At 39.2% G+C, this 23,814-nt stretch overlaps 1 protein-coding gene across 1 annotated transcript in view; it reads right to left on the bottom strand.

The window, feature by feature from the left end:
• Positions 1-23,814, bottom strand: part of LOC140157361 (brefeldin A-inhibited guanine nucleotide-exchange protein 3-like) — a 67,876-nt gene that overhangs the window by 4,284 nt on the left and 39,778 nt on the right. The window contains 14 exon segments of the mRNA XM_072180531.1: positions 1,596-1,729; positions 2,669-2,897; positions 9,075-9,363; positions 10,027-10,342; positions 14,893-15,062; positions 16,591-16,894; positions 17,692-17,871; positions 18,572-18,699; positions 19,976-20,139; positions 20,702-21,037; positions 21,506-21,605; positions 21,608-21,751; positions 22,057-22,269; positions 23,685-23,801. Of these exon segments, the coding sequence (XP_072036632.1) occupies positions 1,596-1,729; positions 2,669-2,897; positions 9,075-9,363; positions 10,027-10,342; positions 14,893-15,062; positions 16,591-16,894; positions 17,692-17,871; positions 18,572-18,699; positions 19,976-20,139; positions 20,702-21,037; positions 21,506-21,605; positions 21,608-21,751; positions 22,057-22,269; positions 23,685-23,801 (2,824 nt within the window).

Raw genomic sequence — 23,814 nt, 5'->3', positions numbered from 1 at the left:
TGGTGGTGAATAACAGAAGAATATACACCCCTGTTAAAGCCATATTATAACATTTGCTGAGGAGGGATCACTGATTTTTTAAAATTCATTTTTTACATGATTATATTGTACTTTATTAAACCAATATACCCTGCAAAAATCAAGACTCTAGGTGGTGTAGTTTTGTCAAAATCCGAGATATTGAATAAAATGCAGGCACCGGCGTTTTATTATTATGATGGAATTATTAGTCGAACGCATACATGATGTTCATAACACACAGTACGTATACGGCGTGCGGGACGCGTAATTTCTTTCTGCAACCATAATGGGCCGCAATGCGATAACACATAGTACATACATGTAATTATATGCCTATGAGGCTAGATATAACACGAGTTTATTACCATTATTATTTCCTCTTACTTAATAAAATAAAAAAAGAAATCGATAGAATTAAAATTCTACAACGGTTTACCTGGGGTTCGAACCCACAATCTATGTATCCATAGTCTAATGCCTACACGACTGTGCTATGATTCGTTGTGCCAGACAGGTGTTTGTTTATGATACTTATTGATTACGGAATAAAGTGCATACACACAATATACTATTATTAGTATATTAGTACTAATAAATACGAATATAATCCTAACCCTAACTCTAACCCTAACCCTAATCCCTAACCCTAACCCTTACCCTAACACTAACCCTAAACCCTAACCCTAAACCCTAACCCTAACCATAATCCTAACCCTAATCATAAGACCCTAACCCTAAGACCCTAACCCTGACAATAATGAACCTTGCCTCGGACTATGCGGTTAGTGATATATTGCGCCCATTATGGTTGCAGAAAGAAATTAAGCGTCGCTTGGGACGGTGATCTACACAACAAAGGGTCGTACCATAACATGACCGAAGGAGGGGTACGTATTGGCGACATATGCGCTGGTAGTAAATTCCAATTTTCTTTGCTTTGCCATGGTTGTTCGGCTCAAAACTAAAAGGGGATATATCTGACAATAAAACCGAACATTTTGGCAAAGAAATGCTAATCTATTTTGTATGAAAATGTTATAATATGGCTTTAAGTTGGCCTAGCACAACAGCGAGTTGGCGCAGAGCGAGTTGACACAGCGGTAGTTCCCTTGCCTTGCACCACTGAGGTCCCGGGTTCAAGCCCTGGCCGTGCCCAAGGACTGTATGTGCATTTGGTTTATCCCGATTCCATGCTCGCTCTCGCAGGTTTTCCCCGGAATCTCCGGTTTCCACCTGCTTCAAAAAATCGGTGATTAGTTGTTTGGTTATCAAAAACTTCCTTCACCCAATGGAATTTGGGGAGCTGAAAAGATAATTGGTGGATGTTACAAACAAAGTGCGGATAGGTCTGCGCCAGGTTTGGCTGCAACTGGCCTAGATGATGCGATCTGATTGTGATGATTCACCATGGCAGCGAAATTACAGCGCTTTGAATCCTTCAAGATCTAGCTGGAAAAAGGCACTATTCAAATCCGAAATCTGAAAGGCACTCTGTGGATAAAAAAGAACGAGGAAAGCTTAATTGCAGAAGTGATGATATATAGTCAGCAAAACAAAAAAATAGATAAGCATACCTTGTTTTGATGAGATCAATACTAGTTGTGATATCCACATCAGGGGGGTAGATGATGAAGATAAAAGAACGAGCGGCATCCTCATCAATGTCTAACTCAAGACCACAGGTACGCTGCGACTCCAAGAGAAACACCTAAAAGACAATCAATGTTTAGATCGGGTTCAGATGCAAAATTTGGGGTACATAAATATATGGAATGGTTGCCTACATGTTTCAGGCCATTTCGCTGATTGCAACACAAAAGTCATACAAACCGGCAAACATTTGCCCAAAAGGTAACTTGTTTTAGTCTGAACAGATCTATTCATAATTATCCCAACCGAACATCTCACTTATACCGTTCACATTATCTTTAAAGTTAGACACTATTTTTAACTGTTGCATTTTTAGATAATGAAAATCTACATTTTTGGCTGCTTCGACCAACAATACCTTTATTCTACCCTTAAATATATAACACAATTAAAAGACAAGGTCCATCATTGTGGAATTTTTTTGATGATAATTTAAGAAATGTGAAATCACAGTTTACTTTTAAACTGTATAAATAAAGACTGCATAAAAAGTAACGTAGCTGTTATAAATATGCCTATAGCATCAGAACGAATAATTGTGTTCACAATATTTCAACATTTATTTACACGCATTTTGATATCCCATTAATTTTTGTCCAATTTTGTTCAATATTAACAACACAGCAGTATATTTAAAGAGAAATAGCCAAATTTAAAAGTTATACTATTTGTATTGATTTGAAGTCAGCACGAAGATAATGGAGGGCTTTACGTGCCACAACGTAATAACCATCAATCGCTGTACACTGCAACTTTTAAATTCAGGTATTTTTCTTCAAAGGCACTACTGTGTTGTTAATATTGAACGACATTTGACAAATGGGGTATCAAAATGTGTGTAAATAAATCATCCTTCTTTCTATGTAGAGATATTGTGGAAAGAATGATCAGTTCTGAAGCTATAGGTGTATTTATAACAGCTGCGTTAATTTTTGTGCAGACTTTATTTCACTCCCGAACATCTACAATTCACCAACCCACACCCATCAATCCCTACCTGCTGTGCCAGCTGCTGTAACCTCACGCAATCGGCCTCGCTCGCATCCCTCCTGGCCGCTACTTTAACGGAACACACATCGCCCATGTATTCCTCTGAACCTGGGTGGAAGCACGCCATCAGTAGTTTTATACTACGCAGACTCGCTGTGATTGCACGCTGCATGCCACGGCAGGCTACCGTCCACATGTCATTGGTGAACACGGGACCCGCACTGAGTAGTAGGTGTCTGTGGATGAAACAAAAAAAGGCAATAATGATCAAAATTGTGTCTTGACCCAGCATGTTAATGACATCCTTTGGTGAAACCCAGAGAAAATATCTTACCCTTCCCATAATCCTTTGCAACATAATACATCCCCTCATTTCATCAAATGACACTCCAATTACTTTGTACAGGTTTTCTTTGTTTTCATGTTGAGAATAGACTGGCTAGACATGGGTCGATACGCAAGAAATAAACATATTTTGCAAGATCTGGATGTGTTCTGTTTATTGAGGTACATTTGATCACTATCGACCCATGTTGCACTAGATCAGGCCTTCGCAACTAGTGTATTTGAAGTGCCAACTGGGAAATTTTAGTGATCATGAAGTGCCAACATGTTAAGGGAAGATTTTGCGAGGGAGTGTGTGCACGACCAAATGCATAGCGGGTGGGGTCCAGGGCCCGCCTTATGGCCCCTCCAGTGTAAAAGCCCCGGCCGAGGGGGTCCAGGGGCAGCGCCTCTGGAAGTTCTGAGATTTTAGGGCTTTCTAAGGGGCTGTGCAATAATTATGAGCCCTGGGGGAGGGTAAAATTTGGGGGAAAGCGATTTTTGGCACGCCGAGAGGGGGTGCATTTTAAATAAAACGCTCTGAAAAGGCTTAGGAAAACAGTATGGAAATGCTTAAATATGTAAGTTTTCCCTCTTGCTGCACTCGCAACATGTATCTAGACCATTTAAGGTTTGTAAATTGGGATCCCATAACTTTGGCATGCGAAAGGGGGGGGGCAAAGAATTTTTGGCAGACCGAGAGGGGGGGGAAGCGATTTTTGGAAGGCCGAGGGGGGCAAGCCATTTTGGCGAGCCATTTGAAATTTTGAGGCTGCGCCCAATTAAATACGCACTGATGTCACTAGCACATCAGGGTGAAAAATGGTATAGAATGTCTTAGGCATGGGTCAACTGTGTGAAACTCTTTGTTTCTCATCCATGCTCTTTACATATATACTTGTTTTTCAGGATCTGAACTGATCAATAATCATTCCTTTTGCAAGATTTCCTGGAATAGCATCATCAAAATGCAACAAAATAATGCTGAAACTTTCAAATTTTGCTCCATTTTTTCAAAATTATGCCGAAACTTTCAAAAATTTTCTACTCGATGACCCTTTTTTTGAAATCTTATACTCAATGACCCCCTCTTTTATTTTATTTGTACCCAATGACCCCTTTTTAAAAATAATGCTTTGTTACCGATAGGCCCCTACTTCATGACGCCGGTATACATACCCATCACTTCTAAAGTTGAGTGCCCCCCCCCCCCGGATTTCCTAACTTATATCATTTCAGAAATTTGGCTTTAAAGCAGCCAAACAAAAAAGCCCAAAAATTCAATTAAAAAAATTGTGCATTTTGCATATAGCCTTTTCATATAAAAAACAAACAAACAAAAGCACTTACCTCTTCTGTGACAATTTTTCCCCCATTTTTTTTTTCATTTTTTCCTTGCCTGCTTTAAATAAAATAATAAATATGCTGAAATATCACATTGAAATTAGGCGTGTGGGTGTATGTGCACATGTCCTTTTGGAAAATTATGTATTGTTCTCACATACATACATGTACATTATCATATATGATAAGTGCTTTTAGCAGCTCTCCCTCTCTGGGGGAGAGGGTCATCATGGTAATTTGTAAAATGATCAAGCAAAATAATGTTTGTCACTATATATACTTGATTTAAGGCAAACATTTTTGTCTTTTTATTACAAAAATAGTGCATTGGAGCTGTGAAGTACAATTTCAATGGAATTTTCAGCATAATGTTGCCTGTCAAATAGACAAAATATATTAAAAATAAGAATGAAAATTGTGTTTGCTTGTTTTTGAAGATCGATCTATATTATTTTGCATGGTTGTGTTACATTGGCAGTTTTATATGAAATTCTTTCTTTCTTGTTTGTTCTCAGATACCACACAATTTACAGCCAAAAGTCTCATCTCCAGTGACACGGTTCAGCAACCTCCCCATAACAGTGATACAATGTAGCTCATGAACTGACCTCATGGTGTTGAGTTTGAGTTTGTGTACCCAAGACATACAGAAGGCATCCCATGTGTATACAAGCATATACATGTAGGGTTCAAGGAACTGTGCCCTGACAGATCCTAGTGACAGTGAACAATTTACTCATGACCAATTCAAGATGGATCCGCGGAAGTCACAGAATTACTTCAAACTGGCATACATCCTCCTCGAAATAGTACCAAAACATCTTCGAGAGCTAGCCAAGTCAGAATGGGATACACACTATCCAGCTACTCCATGGAATGATGATGAACCCAGTCGGTTAAACTTAGAAAACAAAGAGAGGTTAGGTCCTAACTGGAGGAGGAACAAACAAAACATCCCAATGTCTGGTGACCGCAATGACTGGGACCCTACAACGCTGTTCTTTGTGCTCCTATATTCTCATGCAATAAATCTACCTTCCTCTCTATGCCAGCACATATACAGACTTCGTAAAATAAGAAATGGGGACTTTGCGCATGTTAAAGATACATCTCTGGATACCGCTGACTTTGAAACTCTCTATAATGATATTGAGACATGATACAATGATATTGAGACATGCATGAATGGTTTAAACTGTCCAGTTGATTTGATGAAACTAATGAAAGATATTAAAACTGGTAGTACGCCGCTAACTAATGCTGACATACACAGGTTGCTTAAAATGGTCTTACAGATGCAAGAGAATCAGCAGAAGTTTTTATCAAAAATCAAACAAATAGGCTTGATCATCCTAGCCATCTTCATGGTACTATTCTGTACAGCCTTGTACATGCACCTTACAAAAACACAGAGCAAATTTCAAACTTACTTCCCTGAAGCCAAAAAGCCCCCTATTACGTGGGTCATGCTCATGAAATAGCTACTGCTTCAAACCTATTGGTAAATGGAACTTACCAGATCGTCAGTCTGACAAGTGCACCGGCACTGGGCAAAACAGCAATGGCAATAGCTATAGGACAATCCCTCAAAGAACATCATCAGTTCAATGTGGCTTTAATTGACTTAAAAGAGCTGAATGTGACCTTGAGTCAATATAAATTACAACTGATGAACCAAACGATGATCTCACTAGGTGGGGAGCCACTGGAGGAAGTCATTACCACAATGCAATTTGTGAGCATAGTAAAGCAGTTGATTACAGGTACAACGCTACTTATTTTTGATACTGTTGAAACTGTTCTTGGATCTGATGCTAGCCAAAGTTTCAAGGATGTAATTCAAGACTGTTTGTGTGTCAGTGAAATTAGAATACTGACCACCTCCAGGACTCATTTCGATCTTCTTGGAGTGTCAAAATATGAGATCATATTACAACCATTGTCTGATGATGAATCTTCACATTTATTACACAATATTCATCCAGAACTTTCATCAAGTTCAAGGTCGGTAATTGCCAAGAAAATAGGAGGGATTCCTTTACTGCTGGAAGTAATTGGTAACCAACTAAAACATGGAGTTTACGATGAAGAGGAACTGTTGCTTGAACTTGAAGAGAAACCACTTTTAGTCCTTGTTAACAGCACAGATGACTTCATCATTTCTACGAACTACTTCAAGTTGCTTAAAACATTATTTGATGGCTTAGATCCAAATCTTCAGGACATTTTTATAGCATTATCAACAATATCAAAATCTTTCAACCAAGATACTGCTAATGTAGTGGTCAATTTTAGCCAGAGAAAGAAAGTCAAGTTGTACCGTCTTGTTCAATACAGACTTATAAAGGAGTTCAAGTCTGCAACAGGAGAAAGAATGTATGAAATGCACTCTGTCTTCTGTGAGTTTGCTTCATTAGTTGCAAACGAGACCCCAAAGTGGTCCCTCAGAAAATACACTAGTTCTGTCATTTTTTGTGACTTCCAAATTTGGCAAATGTTGCCTTTTGAGAGACTTTGGTTAGATGTAGCTTCATGTACCACGGTTGATTCTGGTCCTGAATGGGCAGATATTAACTTTCTATCACACTTCCACAGTTTGAATATTTCATTTCCTATTTTCAGGGATGAAGATATTATTGCAATGAAGACCTTATTGCTGAAATATAATGGGTTAATGACAACAAATGAGCGTAGACTACGACAAAATAATCTGTTACGTGGGTCTGACTTGCATCATCAAAGAATTGCACATCAATTCTCCATGTCCAACTCAATATTCCAGATCAAAAATCTTCACGATACCGATTTCTATGACAATTACAGAAATATTGAGGAAAATGCTTTGCAATTTGCGCATCAAATTGCGCAAGAAAATAAGGCGGCAATTTCTGCTCTTAAAGCATCCCTTCAAAAACTACTCAATTCCCTGCGACACTATTCTTTGACTCAATTTGATGAATATCCATCTAAATTTGAAATAAGCACTGCTTGTATGATACATATCATAGGTATAGTGTGCTATGAGCATGGATTTCACAAGGAGAGTTTCGATCTGTATCACAAAGCCTTAAGTCTTGTGAGCCATGATACATATATGTCCAGCATTATCATGATCTACATGTACAATGCCTTTGCTCAATATCAGCTGGGCGATCTTCAAGAAGCAAAAGACGCTCTGGACCAAGCTGTTCACACTCTGACAATACAACTTGAGGCCCGGGGGGATCACTCATATGTAAAGGTGGTACGGGTATGTGCGCCGGTCAAGGGTCCCTTTCTCAGGCACTCCGGCGGTTCCTTAAGAAACACATTGGCATCATGCACTGTTTCATTGACTCTCAAATTCTGAAAATTTTAGCTCTTTGACAAAAAAAATTGATTTTTTTGCGCGAAAGCCTATAATTTGGCCCAATTGGTCCATTTTTAGTTCACAGACCCCCACAAATATATTAAAATTTCAGTTCATCAAGCCTTTGCCCAAAAATGAGTTCTTAGTTCCCAAATTTTGGTGCTCCATGCCGCACACCCCTACCAAAATTTAAGTTGAGTGCCCTCCCCCGGTAGAGGATATGGTCCACATCGTTATATGGAACACGCTTGTTGAGGTTCACACTAGCAGCGCGTACGTAGCGCGCGTTGTAAGCGTAGTGCGTAATACGCCACAGAGTACGCATGGTACGTGCAAATGAAATTGTTGACAAGTTTTGTTTATTTTAGAATAAGGGGGCTTTCATGACCGTAAGTTTTGCAACTTATTTTTTTCCTAATAAACTAGTTTTAGTTAAATACAAATTAAAAGACTAAGAATGTAGTAGTGGATTTTGTTTATTCTCTAATTATCAGCAAACTTCAACTACAACAAATTCCTCTCTATCATTGAACAGTTCATTCAAGGAGCCATAGAGGCACTGGTTGTGCATAAACTTGGCATCCGCAAGAAAAGCATCCACATTACCTGAACGTTAAACAATTCAAAGAGGCTTTAGCACTGAATAATACTGGGAATATGGTTTATCTCCCGCTCTATTCCCCCAAACATTAATGCTGAAACATCAGATATACATGTAGCTTAATTGACCTAGCCCTTGGACAGGTGGCTGAGCGCTTGCATGTGGGCATCTGGCATTGATAAGGGCTCGTCCGAGAAACAGGCTGTGGCAGAGGTATCAGTCTAACGTCAATCCCAAGAAGGGAGAGCGTGTAAAAATTCATAATACACTCTCCCTTTTTGGGATTGAGCACTCTGTTCAAAAGATATAAATTTGTTATTATGCTCCTGTTATGCAGTTGAGCACTCTCTGACTATCTATGATAGAGCAGGCCCACTCTGGAAGAATCCATAGGGATGGTGGTACAGCCACATTTTCTCCGCCGTGTCATCTGATGATTGCCTATTCCGGGGCTCAACTTAGATAAAGGAGGAATGAAAAATTCAAAATAAAGATGGATTATATGGACAGTGTTTATTTTCACCAAATTGCCACAATTTTCCTCACTTTAATTAGTCAGCTGCATGCATGACAACGCTGCATGTTTAGATAGCCACACCAGGCGTTTTTGTGCAGGATAAGCATTCTGAAGGTTCTGAGGTGGTTATAATAAATGACAGACACAAGAAAATACAGAGTGGAGATTTAATCATGGACCATAGTGGCGATACCACAATTTCTGATGCCCGTATATCTCGGTGCACTAAATGTGACAGGACAGATGCGGGTTAAAAAGTTGGACACCCAATAACTCACCTAATACAAGAGCATCCCAGTCTTGATATTGACTCATTAGACGTCCCAATGCACTCAATCAACACATCCAATAACTGCCTCAACATCAGATACACTCCCATCAACGGCATTTCAGTTGTCACAAAATGCACAATGTATTCCACGACCAGATCCGTGGCAAGGCCGCATGCGTGCTTGAAGTTCCCTGTGGTTGGGTCCCAGATGGACTGGGTTTGACGGCTGCGATGAACCCAGGAGTGGAGCATGGGGAGCAGGAGCTCGGTGACGGCAAATATGGCGAATTGGGGACCTAGGGAAACGGAGAAAAACAGAGGCATGATATTTAAATTATAAATTCATTAATCCCACTGTTTTGGATATAATCCCACTGAAATGGATTTAATCACACCGAAATGGATTTAATCACACTGCAATGGATTTAATCACACTGAATTGAGCCAACCTGTTCTATTGTTATGGAAATTAGTGCACTGGATCCCGAGGGGGTCACTCATATGAGAAGATGGTATGGGGACGAAGACCCCTCATTAGGAATCATGCTGTAGTTGTTTAGCCCCATCTGAGTAAGACTCCCAAATTTGCAACTCTTCAGCCACTATTTAGGAAAATTTGGACTTTTCATAGCTAAACAACCTATATTTTGACCCAATTTTATTTCATTAGTCCAAAAAATAGGTTGAAATTTGATCAGTTCTGAAGCCCCCGTTTTGCCGGCAAAATTTGTTCTCAGTTCTCAAAATTTAGTGTTCCATGCCACATACCCCTGCCAACATGTAAATTGCGAGATTCATAGGTTTTTAAGTCAACTAAGGGATGAAATTGAAACTAGACTGCCGGTTGACTGCCTGGTTTCCATTGTTTAGAATAGAAACCGGATGGAACCTGTGGTCAACAGTCGGTCAAGTGTTGATTTCATCCCGAACTTGGGGCCTCTCTGTTCCTCTATTCTCACCTGGTATTACAAGCACTGATCTAAGCAACTCAAACAAAAGTTCCAACGTCTGCGGCTGATGCTGCTTCGGACACATCGACACTGCCCCTGTCAGTCCCTCCAATAACAAAAACCACACCCGCATGATCCCGGATTCATCGTCCACAGTCTCTATGGATACGGGGGCAAACAGGTCGTCCTCTGCTGCATTGTGGGTATTGTTCCCGGCTTGTGTGTTTGCGGTGTGAGGGGACCGTACTGGACTGCTTGTGGCAGAGCTTGATGCGCTGGAAGGAACCGATATGTCTCTAGCACCCAGTTTGATGGATTCTGCTCCCTGTAGGATGGAGATGTAAGAAATGTACTTTTAATTAATGTACTTTAAAAAAAATAATCTTCAAATAGAATTCAGAGAATGCACTGCCATTATCATAGCTTCAATCAGGAAGCAGCAATATAGAATAATACCTTGTCTACAAGCATATATAGAGTTTTTGATTAAAGTTAATTTAATACGATACATGCTTAAATATGGCAATACAATAGATTGGTCTTACAATAATACTTGTTTGTATATGCTTGGATCTGTAATTTATTTGCTAAAACTCTATAATGGTGCCAGGATTAATTTAGCTTTCAACAGAAGCACTCTATATGCTTGTAGACGAGGTTTTACGGTATGTGTTATATTAATACACTTCAGAAAAATCAACAATACCATGAGAGATATCAAGACATACTAGAGAAGTCAACCACATTGAAACATGTCCTGTAGAGTCACACCACACAATACCATGAGAGATATCAAGACATAAAGAAGTCAACCACATTGAAACATGTCCTGTAGAGTCACACCACACAATACCATGAGAGATATCAAGACATAAAGAAGTCAACCACATTGAAACATGTCCTGTAGAGTCACACCACACAATACCATGAGAGATATCAAGACATAAAGAAGTCAACCACATTGAAACATGTCCTGTAGAGTCACACCACACAATACCATGAGAGATATCAAGACATAGAGAAGTCAACCACATTGAAACATGTCCTGTAGAGTCACACCACACAATACCATGAGAGATATCAAGACATAGAGAAGTCAACCACATTGAAACATGTCCTGTAGAGTCACACCACACAATACCATGAGAGATATCAAGACATAAAGAAGTCAACCACATTGAAACATGTCCTGTAGAGTCACACCACACAATACCATGAGAGATATCAAGACATAGAGAAGTCAACCACATTGAAACATGTCCTGTAGAGTCACACCACACAATACCATGAGAGATATCAAGACATAGAGAAGTCAACCACATTGAAACATGTCCTGTAGAGTCACACCACACAATACCATGAGAGATATCAAGACATAAAGAAGTCAACCACATTGAAACATGTCCTGTAGAGTCACACCACACAATACCATGAGAGATATCAAGACATAAAGAAGTCAACCACATTGAAACATGTCCTGTAGAGTCACACCACACAATACCATGAGAGATATCAAGACATAAAGAAGTCAACCACATTGAAACATGTTCTGTAGAGTCACACCACACAATACCATGAGAGATATCAAGACATAAAGAAGTCAACCACATTGAAACATGTCCTGTAGAGTCACACCACACAATACCATGAGAGATATCAAGACATAAAGAAGTCAACCACATTGAAACATGTCCTGTAGAGTCACACCACACAATACCATGAGAGATATCAAGACATAAAGAAGTCAACCACATTGAAACATGTCCTGTAGAGTCACACCACACAATACCATGAGAGATATCAAGACATAGAGAAGTCAACCACATTGAAACATGTCCTGTAGAGTCACACCACACAATACCATGAGAGATATCAAGACATAAAGAAGTCAACCACATTGAAACATGTCCTGTAGAGTCACACCACACAATACCATGAGAGATATCAAGACATAGAGAAGTCAACCACATTGAAACATGTCCTGTAGAGTCACACCACACAATACCATGAGAGATATCAAGACATAGAGAAGTCAACCACATTGAAACATGTCCTGTAGAGTCACACCACACAATACCATGAGAGATATCAAGACATAAAGAAGTCAACCACATTGAAACATGTCCTGTAGAGTCACACCACACAATACCATGAGAGATATCAAGACATAGAGAAGTCAACCACATTGAAACATGTCCTGTAGAGTCACACCACACAATACCATGAGAGATATCAAGACATAAAGAAGTCAACCACATTGAAACATGTCCTGTAGAGTCACACCACACAATACCATGAGAGATATCAAGACATAGAGAAGTCAACCACATTGAAACATGTCCTGTAGAGTCACACCACACAATACCATGAGAGATATCAAGACATAGAGAAGTCAACCACATTGAAACATGTCCTGTAGAGTCACACCACACAATACCATGAGAGATATCAAGACATAAAGAAGTCAACCACATTGAAACATGTCCTGTAGAGTCACACCACACAATACCATGAGAGATATCAAGACATAAAGAAGTCAACCACATTGAAACATGTCCTGTAGAGTCACACCACACAATACCATGAGAGATATCAAGACATAAAGAAGTCAACCACATTGAAACATGTCCTGTAGAGTCACACCACACAATACCATGAGAGATATCAAGACATAAAGAAGTCAACCACATTGAAACATGTCCTGTAGAGTCACACCACACAATACCATGAGAGATATCAAGACATAAAGAAGTCAACCACATTGAAACATGTCCTGTAGAGTCACACCACACAATACCATGAGAGATATCAAGACATAAAGAAGTCAACCACATTGAAACATGTCCTGTAGAGTCACACCACACAATACCATGAGAGATATCAAGACATAAAGAAGTCAACCACATTGAAACATGTCCTGTAGAGTCACACCACACAATACCATGAGAGATATCAAGACATAGAGAAGTCAACCACATTGAAACATGTCCTGTAGAGTCACACCACACAATACCATGAGAGATATCAAGACATAGAGAAGTCAACCACATTGAAACATGTCCTGTAGAGTCACACCACACAATACCATGAGAGATATCAAGACATAAAGAAGTCAACCACATTGAAACATGTCCTGTAGAGTCACACCACACAATACCATGAGAGATATCAAGACATAGAGAAGTCAACCACATTGAAACATGTCCTGTAGAGTCACACCACACAATACCATGAGAGATATCAAGACATAAAGAAGTCAACCACATTGAAACATGTCCTGTAGAGTCACACCACAAACCAGGAAAGAAGTTAAAAGTTCAAATCAGAAATCCAACATAACTAACACTTCACAACATGTGTCTTCAAATGAAGAATCTAGGAATCGCTGTCGTAGTTAGAATATGACCGTAGCTAGGTCAACTGGCTCACGTTTTTTTTTACGAACCACTGATCGAAATGATCACAACACAAAGCCTATGGCATATCAAAATTCGGAACAGATGTATGAGCCCAGGCTTGAACCAAAGTGCACTACGGCAGCGAGTCACCCATTCAGATAACCCCACTTGAAATTCACACGCACTGTGTGGAAGACAAAGGTCATGTCTTCCATATGGGAGTGTATGGATTTGAATAGACCATTTACATGGAAAATTATTTTCCAAGGTGTTATGTAAGAAATATTTATTCTCTTTTTAATTTCCTAGGTGTTCTGTATACTTGTAGGTAACATAACAATACATTGCACCCCAGATCATAGAAAATGCCCTTTTTAATCCTCTCTATAACACTGCAAGCATATACAATTATACATGGTAATAATGATAGTATATTCACACACTAAAACATCCACAAAAGTAAAGCAATCAATAAATACAAACACACGCACACAAAAATAAATAACAAAACAAAAAACAAAACCATACCACTGTTGATCTCAGCTTGATTATGAGAATAGTAAAATTACAAAATGAGGAAAAATTAATTGATATAATACAAAGATCCAATGAGATATAAGATTCTGCTCCAAGTTTTCTTTCAATCCACAAGATATATGTCAGATAATTTCTATGTATACTTTGATTAGTTCGTTATCGGCGGGCCCTATAACATTGCAGATTAATATCTATATATTTTATTTTGAAAATTGTCTTGTGACATCTTGCCAGAAGCATCACAAATTATTCATTCAAGTCCCGATACGTTGTCTATTTTCTCTAACAAGCACAATAGAGACCAGATAGGTCAACTATATGACATTTTTAATGCCTAACAATTCCCGCCGATTACAAGCTGATCAAACTGTAGTGTCTTGATTGTTTCAAAGAGAAATACAACCCAGGCAAAATTGCAAGACATATTTAGAAGAAACATGTGACCTAATATCATGAAATGAACGTAAATTCGCAAGTTGGTAGTTTCATGCTCCGAGGTGATGCTCTTTGTTTGCCGCACACCTGTACATGTACAAGCCAGTAGTACATGTATATCCTTTGTGAATGGCCCATTGTGCCCCTATTCAGAAAGGACATACAGACATAACATTTGCTTGAACAAGTGAGTGTGAAACAAAGAACACCGACGCAGCAGCCAGGGCATCTCAAAAGTGCCAACTTGTGACTTTTTCTCCCTCCACTCCTTTTTTAAAAGTTTCTCTCCCTCACACATACACCCCCCACCCCTACACTTCCCCTACCTATGTGTAAACTCCAACCAGGGATGTCACCCACCCTACTTTTTGCTATCCAACTGCATGCGGTGACACACATTTGGTGTTAAGTCTTACCAACTCTGCTGAAAACAGCTCATTCAAAAATCACACATTGTAAGAGCGTACTCAGATTAGCTGTATATAGCTGTCTCCCATGTACTTACCTGGAAGATTGGCAGTGCAGGCATGGAATAAATGGATGCAAGAATCTTGTGGCATCTATGGAGGTAGTTGAGAGCCGGGAAGCACAGATCCACTATCTGGAACCTGTCACCCGTTGACACAGAGTCGGCATCGCTGCTATCTTCTGTCTCAGTCAGGAATTCTGTATCGCCTAAGATATAAAAGTAAGAATTCTCAGAATTTATCTATAGTGAATCAAAAGAGGAATTCTGCCATCTTTTAAGAGAAGTACACAACTCTCACAATTTACTTGTAAATGTACCAATATTTTTTGCCGACGGAAGTTGTGATTTGTTTGGTTTGAAAAAATGAAGAGCAAAAAAAAAAAAAATCAATAAAACCAAACACCTGCCAAATTAGGCCAATTTTTTTGTAATGTTGCCCTCAAGTGGGAAAAATGGACAAGTTGAGTTGGTCAGTCGATTATCTTTTTTTTTAAGCCTTCAGTTTTTAAACATCCCCACTAAATATTAAATAATCTTTCTTCCATTAGGGACACTTGTTAATTTTGACTACTGGATACATGTTAGATAATCAATTTAAGACTAGTCTTTCAATCAAATATTAATTTTAAGTGAAAAACATTGAGTTTTTGTTGAACATATCTGTAAAAATCGTCATTAAAAAAAAAAATTGCGACCCTGATTTTTTTCTGGATTTAGGGTCGGTCGCTGAAGGCAACACAACAATTTTTTTTGGCCTTATACATTTCACTAGAAGTAGAAGTGTAGCAACTGCAATTGATCCGTGTGCAAGTTTCAGTCACTGACACTGGACCATCCACGTCACATTTTAGTTTTGGTACCTGAAAAAAAATTTAAGGGAAAAAAATTACAGACCGGCCGACCCAACTTCAGAAAGTGATCTTTGGACAAGCAAACGATTCATTTTTTGGCTAATTTGAAATTAGTCTATATAAGTCTTTGGGCTTGACAGCATATGAAAAATGCCCTTAAAACGCATGTTTTGGCCCTTATTTCTATAAAAATTTGACCTGTTTTTGGCCCTTATTTCCATAAAAATTATGACTTTCATTGCCAGTTAGAACTCACTAACGGATTAGGATTAAGCTATGTTTCATTTGGCAAAACAGGATAATATTTTTTAATACAAAACGATTAGTGCTGTATTTTACCATAGTGAGTGCCGGGCAGCACCACTCACTGCCGCCCACCATAGCTACATCCTGGTAGCTGTTATATATCATACCCGCCCCCCCCAACTCAACACAAAAGTTGGCAACCATGAGAGTTACCAAATCTTTTAAAGACCCCCCCTTTGCAATGATTTTTCATCAAATTTACCCCCCTTTTTCATGCAAAATCGAGGACAAAATTATGCAAAATCGAGGACAAAATTTGGCCAAAAACAACCCCTTTTTTGTGGTTTTCAATGACTAGAATTTCCAACACCCCTTTTCAATGACTGGAATTTCAAATACCCCTTTTCAGTGACACTAAAATTACCAGATTTTCCCAAGTACCCCTTTGATCCAAATTTCGCGGACAGTGCAAATTAAATACCCCCTATTTTCCCAATTCGCTGTCCTCGCCACTGGTTTACCCCTTTTCCGCACTATTTGGTAACTCTCATGGTTGTCAATTTTTGTGTTGAGTTGGGGGGCCGGGATATCATAGAAATGAAAAACAAAGGCTCAGAAGATATTTTGTTGAACTTACTTGTCCCCTTTAAGAACTTCAGCAGGCACAGTATACAATCGATAGCTGCATTGGCAAACACAGATACATTATCCGTGTTCAAAAACGCTTCAAATACATTAAACACTGGTGCCAACGGGTGTTCCGTCCTGTCCGCCGACGAGTCTTCTATTTCAGGACCTCCAGGCGCGGGACTGGATGGCGGCATCATCGGAGGTTGATGACGGTGGATGCGTACTGCTCTCAGTGCGCCAAAGAGAGGGCGCCAACCAGATCGGATGTTTGTGAATGACGCCTCTACCATCTGACATATTGAGGAAACAACCTGTGAATGATGTAAATTTTTGTTTTGAAAAATAAATGTTTAAATCAAATAATAAAATAGGCGAGAAAAAGCTTGGGAGAACTTGACATATACTGCGAATAAAGGGTATCTTGGCACTTAAAACCAGGCGGCGAGTGGCATGATAGAGCCGGCAACTTGTGAAACCGCCCGGCTGTATGGCATTTTCCATATATTCGGTTAGTTTTGTGGGGTTCATTATCGAACCCCAATGGTTTTAGCTTGTATTAATATTATTTATTAACAAAGGCCTATTTGTTTGTGATATTTCAAGCGTTTTAAAATTTCAAAATAATCCCATTAAATTACACGGTTAACGATGGAAATTTACTGGATTTAGAGAATGCATGTCATTCACCACCTGCTTAAAACAAAAGCGATTTCATAGAGACACTAAAACTAAATTACCAAAATAAAATGGTCGATAGGTAAATGACCTTTTCGGTAAATCCCATAAGCCTTTGCGAGTACACCTGAGAACTCATCATTTGACATCACGCATATATATGCGCACATCGTTTATCGAACATCATTACTGCGCAATGCAAGTCTGCAAGATGTGTCAAATTACGAGTTCTCAGGCGTACTCACCAAGTCTTATGTGATTTATTTAGTTTCAGTGTCTTTAAGAAATCACTTTAGTTTTTGGTGCAACGATACCTTTTGTGTGCACTGTGCACAATATAAAATTATAATAAATAAAAAAAAATCCGAATGGGAGTAGAGTGAACTAGCAAATTCTCATCCTCATAATTTGACACAAATTCTGACCTAATTACCTGATCTTGCACATCTTCATCACAAAGTTCCAGTCTCAGGAGACTCTCAAATGGTTTGAAGAGAGCTTCATGGAAGTTGAAGTGAGGTAATTCATCTTTGCCCATCAGAAGTTCCTGGAGGACGTCATGGATGGCATTCACAGCTTTCTTGGACACATGTCGATCCTTGTGACAGGCGGCCTGAAGACAAAATGGGATGACTTGAGAGGTTGGTTCACAAGTTTTATATGTCCTTGTTATATGTGACGTGTCATGTCAAAAACAGACACTTTTGGGCAGGTTATCAATTTTGAGGTATTTACATATATCTTAAATTTTGAGATATTTTGCTCCACAATGCCATTTTCCCCAATGAAATTGGACATTCCTAAGCAGAGATATTAAGTTCGTAAGTTATGGTATTATAAAATTTGAAATTGAGATATCGGCCTTTAAAAATATTATTGACAATGTTGAGAGTAGGAATTACCTTGGAAAATGTCTCAAAAATACAAGATGCCAGTTATATTCCAGTCTGAAACTATCAGACAATATTTTATAACATCACAAATTCGCAACAAACCCAAATTGTGAAAAAATCACTCCTGGGCAGATTTTTGGTCTTTTCTCCATTTACGATCCTGCCCAGTAGTGTTTGCTTTCGATATACCACGTCACATATACTCAATCAGCATTCTTTAGCTGCTCCAAGTGGGAGGTTAGCCAGCAAAGACAATTACGGGAAAATTGAACAGCATTCTTGGACACATGGCAATCTTTATGACAAGCAGCCTGGAGACAAAATGGGATGAGTTTGTGGAGTTTTACACATTATTTTGGCATGCCTTTAATTGTGAATCTATTTGTTTAGAATGCTGTTCAAATGGTGCTATGGTCATACCTCAACAAAATGTGGCGCCACCACATTCCACGCTTGCATGATGTGCAGTACCGGTCGACTGGAATGGCGGACACACTTGAGTATTACGTCTGCCATCCTGAACAGCTGCAGAGAATTGCTGGCTTGACCTGGTGAAACAGGAAGAGGATTAAGAGTATTAACTCTATTTCATGTTTCAACAGTTTTGCCATTGTAAAAGTGATCCGGCTTGGGATTAAACCCAGGACCTTAGGTTTGCTAGACCTGTCTTAACTTGAGTTAAGGCTACAGGATCTTTTGTTAATTCGCTGCCGTAGTGAACATTAGTAACCATTGGTTACTGCATGGGCTCATACACCTGTTCCGAATTATGCCATGCCATAGGCTTTGTGTTGTGATCATTTCGATCAGTGGTTCGTAACAAAGAAAGAGTGAGCCAGTTGACCTAGCAACAGTCATATTCTAACATGCACTACGCCAGTGAATATCTATCCTCAACTTACAGGTAGCCACCTTCAAAATAATTTTTTTCTGAAAATAAATAGCGCATTCTACCTCAGCAGACTATTAAATCTTCTGTCAAAAGCAGGTGATTTGTGGGATGATATTCATTATTTCCTTGGATGCTGAAGCAGGTGCTGAATCACTGTCTGGATTCTCTTTTGTTATAAATATATTGATTTAGGGATTTTCTATGACTTGTGACTGCAGCATTTTGACAATGTGGAGGGATTTTAATGCTCAGCTGCGTTAGAAATGTTTATGGCTTGCATCTGGCAATGCTAATTGCCCTCACTTAGTAAACAAAACATATGAAGGGCAAAAATGAATAAACTACAATTGTTTTTGAAAGCACTTTTTAGGCACAAATTTCAGTTTGCAATTTGAATATCTGAAGTGTTGAATACATTAACTTTTGGGCCTCATAACTGCCAAATCATTGGTCTAAAGTATATAAAAGTATACATATTTAGAATGGGGAAGACTTGCTAAATTCATCTGTGAGGTCAACTTCACCATTAATATTTCAAAATTTGGGCCAAATTCAGGTGTTTTTTTAATGATTTTTGGGCCTTTTTAAAACCAGTTTTGGTGCAAATTGCTCAAAGTTGGTCAAAATTTAAAAAAAACAGGTCTTAGATATTTTTATCTAGTTTTTAAAAATTAATAAAAAAATATTTTTGACTCATGAAATATTTTGTTAGATGGTCCGAAAAAATTGCTTTTGCTTTTCTCCAAAAATGAGCATTTTTGCCCAAATTTGACCTGACAGATTAATTCTCAAAGTCAAGTCTTTGTCATTCACAATAATGTAAAATTTTATAGACTTTAGACCAACAATAAAGCAGTTATGAAGCCCAAAAGTTTTCCTAATTCCAGGGTTAAAACCACCCTTAACCACAGTCATTATGGCAGTAATCTCACCTGTTGTTTTGATTGATTTGCTTGGTGATGTTGGTCTTATAATGGACTGGTCGTGATCACTGGATGTACCGCTGTATAATTGCTGCTGGGATGATGTACGTAGCTCACGAAGAAATGCGATGAGGGCTTGAAGGTTTAGATTGTTGGCCGCTTCATCAAAGAACCTGTAATGGAACGTATGGTTTGTAAAAAAGGTTGTTAAACTTTTATTCTATGCAGCATATGCATCTTTTTATAGAGTATATTACTGTAATGTGCATGTGTGGGGATGTGTGATCTGGCGGTAGAGCATAGGCATCATGATTGTGAGATGTGTGGGTTGGAGCCTGTCATGGCCATGCGTGTTGTGCCCTTGAGTAAGGTGCTTCACCTCAAATAATCCTCTCTACCCAGGTGTATAAATGGGTACTGGTGACACCAGTGGTGTTCTTTAATGCTGGCAAGGTAACAGACTTGCTGTGGTGGAGGTGTAGTGATCCCCCTACAGCAAGTCTGCTTCAATCACCAATGAAAATAGAGATGGCACTCCATTAACTGTTTATATACAGGTTCGCCTCCCTTTCCTTTACCCTATCACTATAATAATCATGCCAAGTATTCAACACATTTTACACAGATATTCGAGTCACAAAACAAGGGAGCAGATAGTTAAATTTGGGAAGAGATGTCATCATGAACTAGGATGATGGCAAATACAATCTTAAGTCACATAAATAATCCACTTACCTTTCAACTTCAGATGTCAATCCAAACACAACCTTAGCAGCGCTGTTCGCACTCAGCATCCCTCCCCTCGCAGACCCAACCTCAAATCCTGACTCCTGACTCTCCTGCCGTATCACCTCCTGCACGTCAATGCTAGATGGCGATGTTTGCGATGAGGATGTGGGCACCTGAACGTACGAGGCCAGCATGTCGAGTTCGTCACCCATATCGTCTTGGTTGTAGCCGTCCGACTGATTGGCAGAGGATCGTTTAAAACTCAAGGAATGCTGCACGGATGGGCTTGTTCCACCACTGCTGAAATGGCAGTGCTCTAGTTGTGACACGTAAGCGCAGCATCTGTATGTGAAGATAAATAATATTGCATTTGAAATCCATACACCCCCTATGGAAGATATGACCTTAATCTTCCACACAGGGAGTGTAGATTTCAAATGGAGTCAACCATTCAGGTAACCTAATTTGAAATTCACACTCCCTTTGTGGACGGTTAAGGGCATGTACTTGTATTTGTACAACATTTAACACAGCAAATAAAACTTGTAATGATTTAAAAGTTTGACAGATATAAGGCGTATGATGAAACATACATATCCCTGTTTATAACAAAACCAGAAAATAAATTAACATCACTGCTTTTTTTTTTTTATATGAGTATACCTGAAGAGTCAGCAAATATAACCCCCCCCCCTCCACCCCCATACACACATTTCCTAATACTGTTACTTTGAGCTTTTGATTTCTTCCCTGAGGGAAAAAATGCTCTTAATTTGCCAATAATAGGATAACAGTAAAGAGTAAACTTACCTAAACACATGCTGCCAGCACTCCTCTGAATGACTACCCATTTCTAGACCCATAGACAACAACGACTCCATGCTAAGCACATGGGCTGCATGCAAGCGAATCCCTGGCTCTTATTAGAGCGCCCTCTCAGTGGAATTTTGCTAGACTCGGCTTGCTGTTGCTGATGCTGTTGCTGGAATGGGTCCTCGCTGACACACGAAGCATTGGCGATCTGGGCAAAGACCGTTGCGCAGCGGGACTGGAGCCCTGAAGAATAAAAAATAAAAGCATTTGTCATTGACAAAATCCAAAGTTGGTCAACAATTCAACTCGAAAAACTGGCATTCCTTTTGTATAAGCGAAAAAGGTTTTCAATCAATCAACCATCAGCTTGACTATGAAATTGCATGAAGAGCATATGTGGTAAACACCTTTCTGCCAAAATGATCGAAAATAAAATCAGATTTATCCTGGAGCACAAAGGCTAACACGCGTAAATCCTGGACCACTTGCCCTAACCCTAAGGCTCTACGAGTGGAGACAAAATCTCAATTTTACGAAGTAAAACTTACCCAATGTACAACTGAGGCCTGCTGCTTTCCTTAATGAATCCAAGCTGAGACAGATGGCATCTCTTTCCCTGCTGCTTTGACCTTTGCTACTCTCTGACCCCAGGAAGGAGGCAATTCCAGTACTGGAGAGATTCCTTGCTGAGAGCGGGACGGACAGGACGGCCAGGATTTGATGCCAGTAAGTAGTGATTATATGGGTGGCAAATTTCATACCTGTACAGGAATGTAACAGAGGAACAATATAATGGTATAAAAGGGCAGAGAAGATACCTTACACTTCCCACAATGCATTTCTTCCTTTTCAGTTTTCTGTACTGATTTGCTGTCTAGTGCAACATAGGTTGATAGTGACAAAAAGCACCTCAATGAATAGAGCACATCCAGATCTTGCAAAATGTGTTTATTTCTTGACTATCGACCCATGTTTAGCCAGTCTATTCTCAACTTGAAAACAAATGGACTAGAAGTGTCATTTGATGTAATGAGGTGATGTATCATGTTGCAAAGGATTTTTGGAAGGGTGAGATATTTTCTCTGGGCTTGCCCCGACGTATTCCCTTGATTTGACAGCTGCACTTGCGGGGAATAAAGTATGTACAGCCTACCATCATATGCATTAAACATGTCTCACAGTTTATTAGCACATCTATATGCTTGCACCAAAAATGCCTGGTCGATCCTTCTAGTGATTATTTTGTGTCAGCTAATCCTAACCCTAATTTTGTGTAAAATTCCTTGGAAGATACAACCCAAATTTCAGTGAATTTTATGGTATTTAGCACATTATTGGTCCCTTCTAAAAAACACAACTTTACTTTCGTTCACCTCAGGTTCTGAAGTGGCAGTGGAAAGTGACGTGAATGATCTTTCGACATTGCGCAGCAAGCATACTTTATGTGTGCAATTCAATACTGCAACCAGGGAAATATGCACCCTACCTCAGTACCTAACTTGAAGTGGACCGAATCACAGAGATACCACACACTTCCCCTTTTTAAAGAGATTTAATTCAGTGTCTTATATTCTATACCTGCTTCTCTAGTCTTAGTTGTACACGTGTGTGTATGCTTTGCACAATTAATTTTATGTGTGGACTTGAAGTGAGCCAAAGTTTAGGAATCAATTACACAAAAGAACACCAATTTATTTTTAAAGAGATTTACTTTATTGTTAAGTTATAGTATTTCTATAGGTACGCCACCGTTTATCAGAGTACCAGTGCAGGCGTCCCTGTGAGAGTGATAGAGTTTGAGAGTGGTCTCTAATGTGTCTCTGACTTCAGCTCGACCACTGTCACTAGGACCGGCGGCACCGGTACTGTGATAACTGACGGCGTACTCATAGAAATACTATAACTTATCATGCATTCCTGTCAAAAAAGCCTATTCACTTATTTATTAACCCCCTGAGCACTACCTGCCGATCTAACATTGCATCTGATTGGTCAATTACGTGATACCTTCACTTTAATCACCAATCAGAATGGAGCTTTGCAAATAATTCACCTCAATTTTTTTGCACGGTGAATTTATTCTAACAATGTTGCTGATTGGTCCAATTGATAATGAAAACTTCTTTTTGGCCAATTGGCAGGTAGTTCTCATGGGGTTACGCATCTTATATCCTACCTGCTTCTCCAGTCTTAGTTGTACCCTTTGTGACCAGTGATAACAACTTCTGATTCTGTGAGTGAGCATCATGAAGCATCTGACCATTGATATGATGGTTGCCAAGACCGTCGATATCTGAAGGGGAAAA

This window comes from Amphiura filiformis, chromosome 7 (assembly GCF_039555335.1).
Source record: "Amphiura filiformis chromosome 7, Afil_fr2py, whole genome shotgun sequence".
Classification (NCBI taxonomy): Eukaryota; Metazoa; Echinodermata; class Ophiuroidea; order Amphilepidida; family Amphiuridae; genus Amphiura; species Amphiura filiformis.
This window is presented reverse-complemented; position numbering and strand designations above follow the sequence as displayed.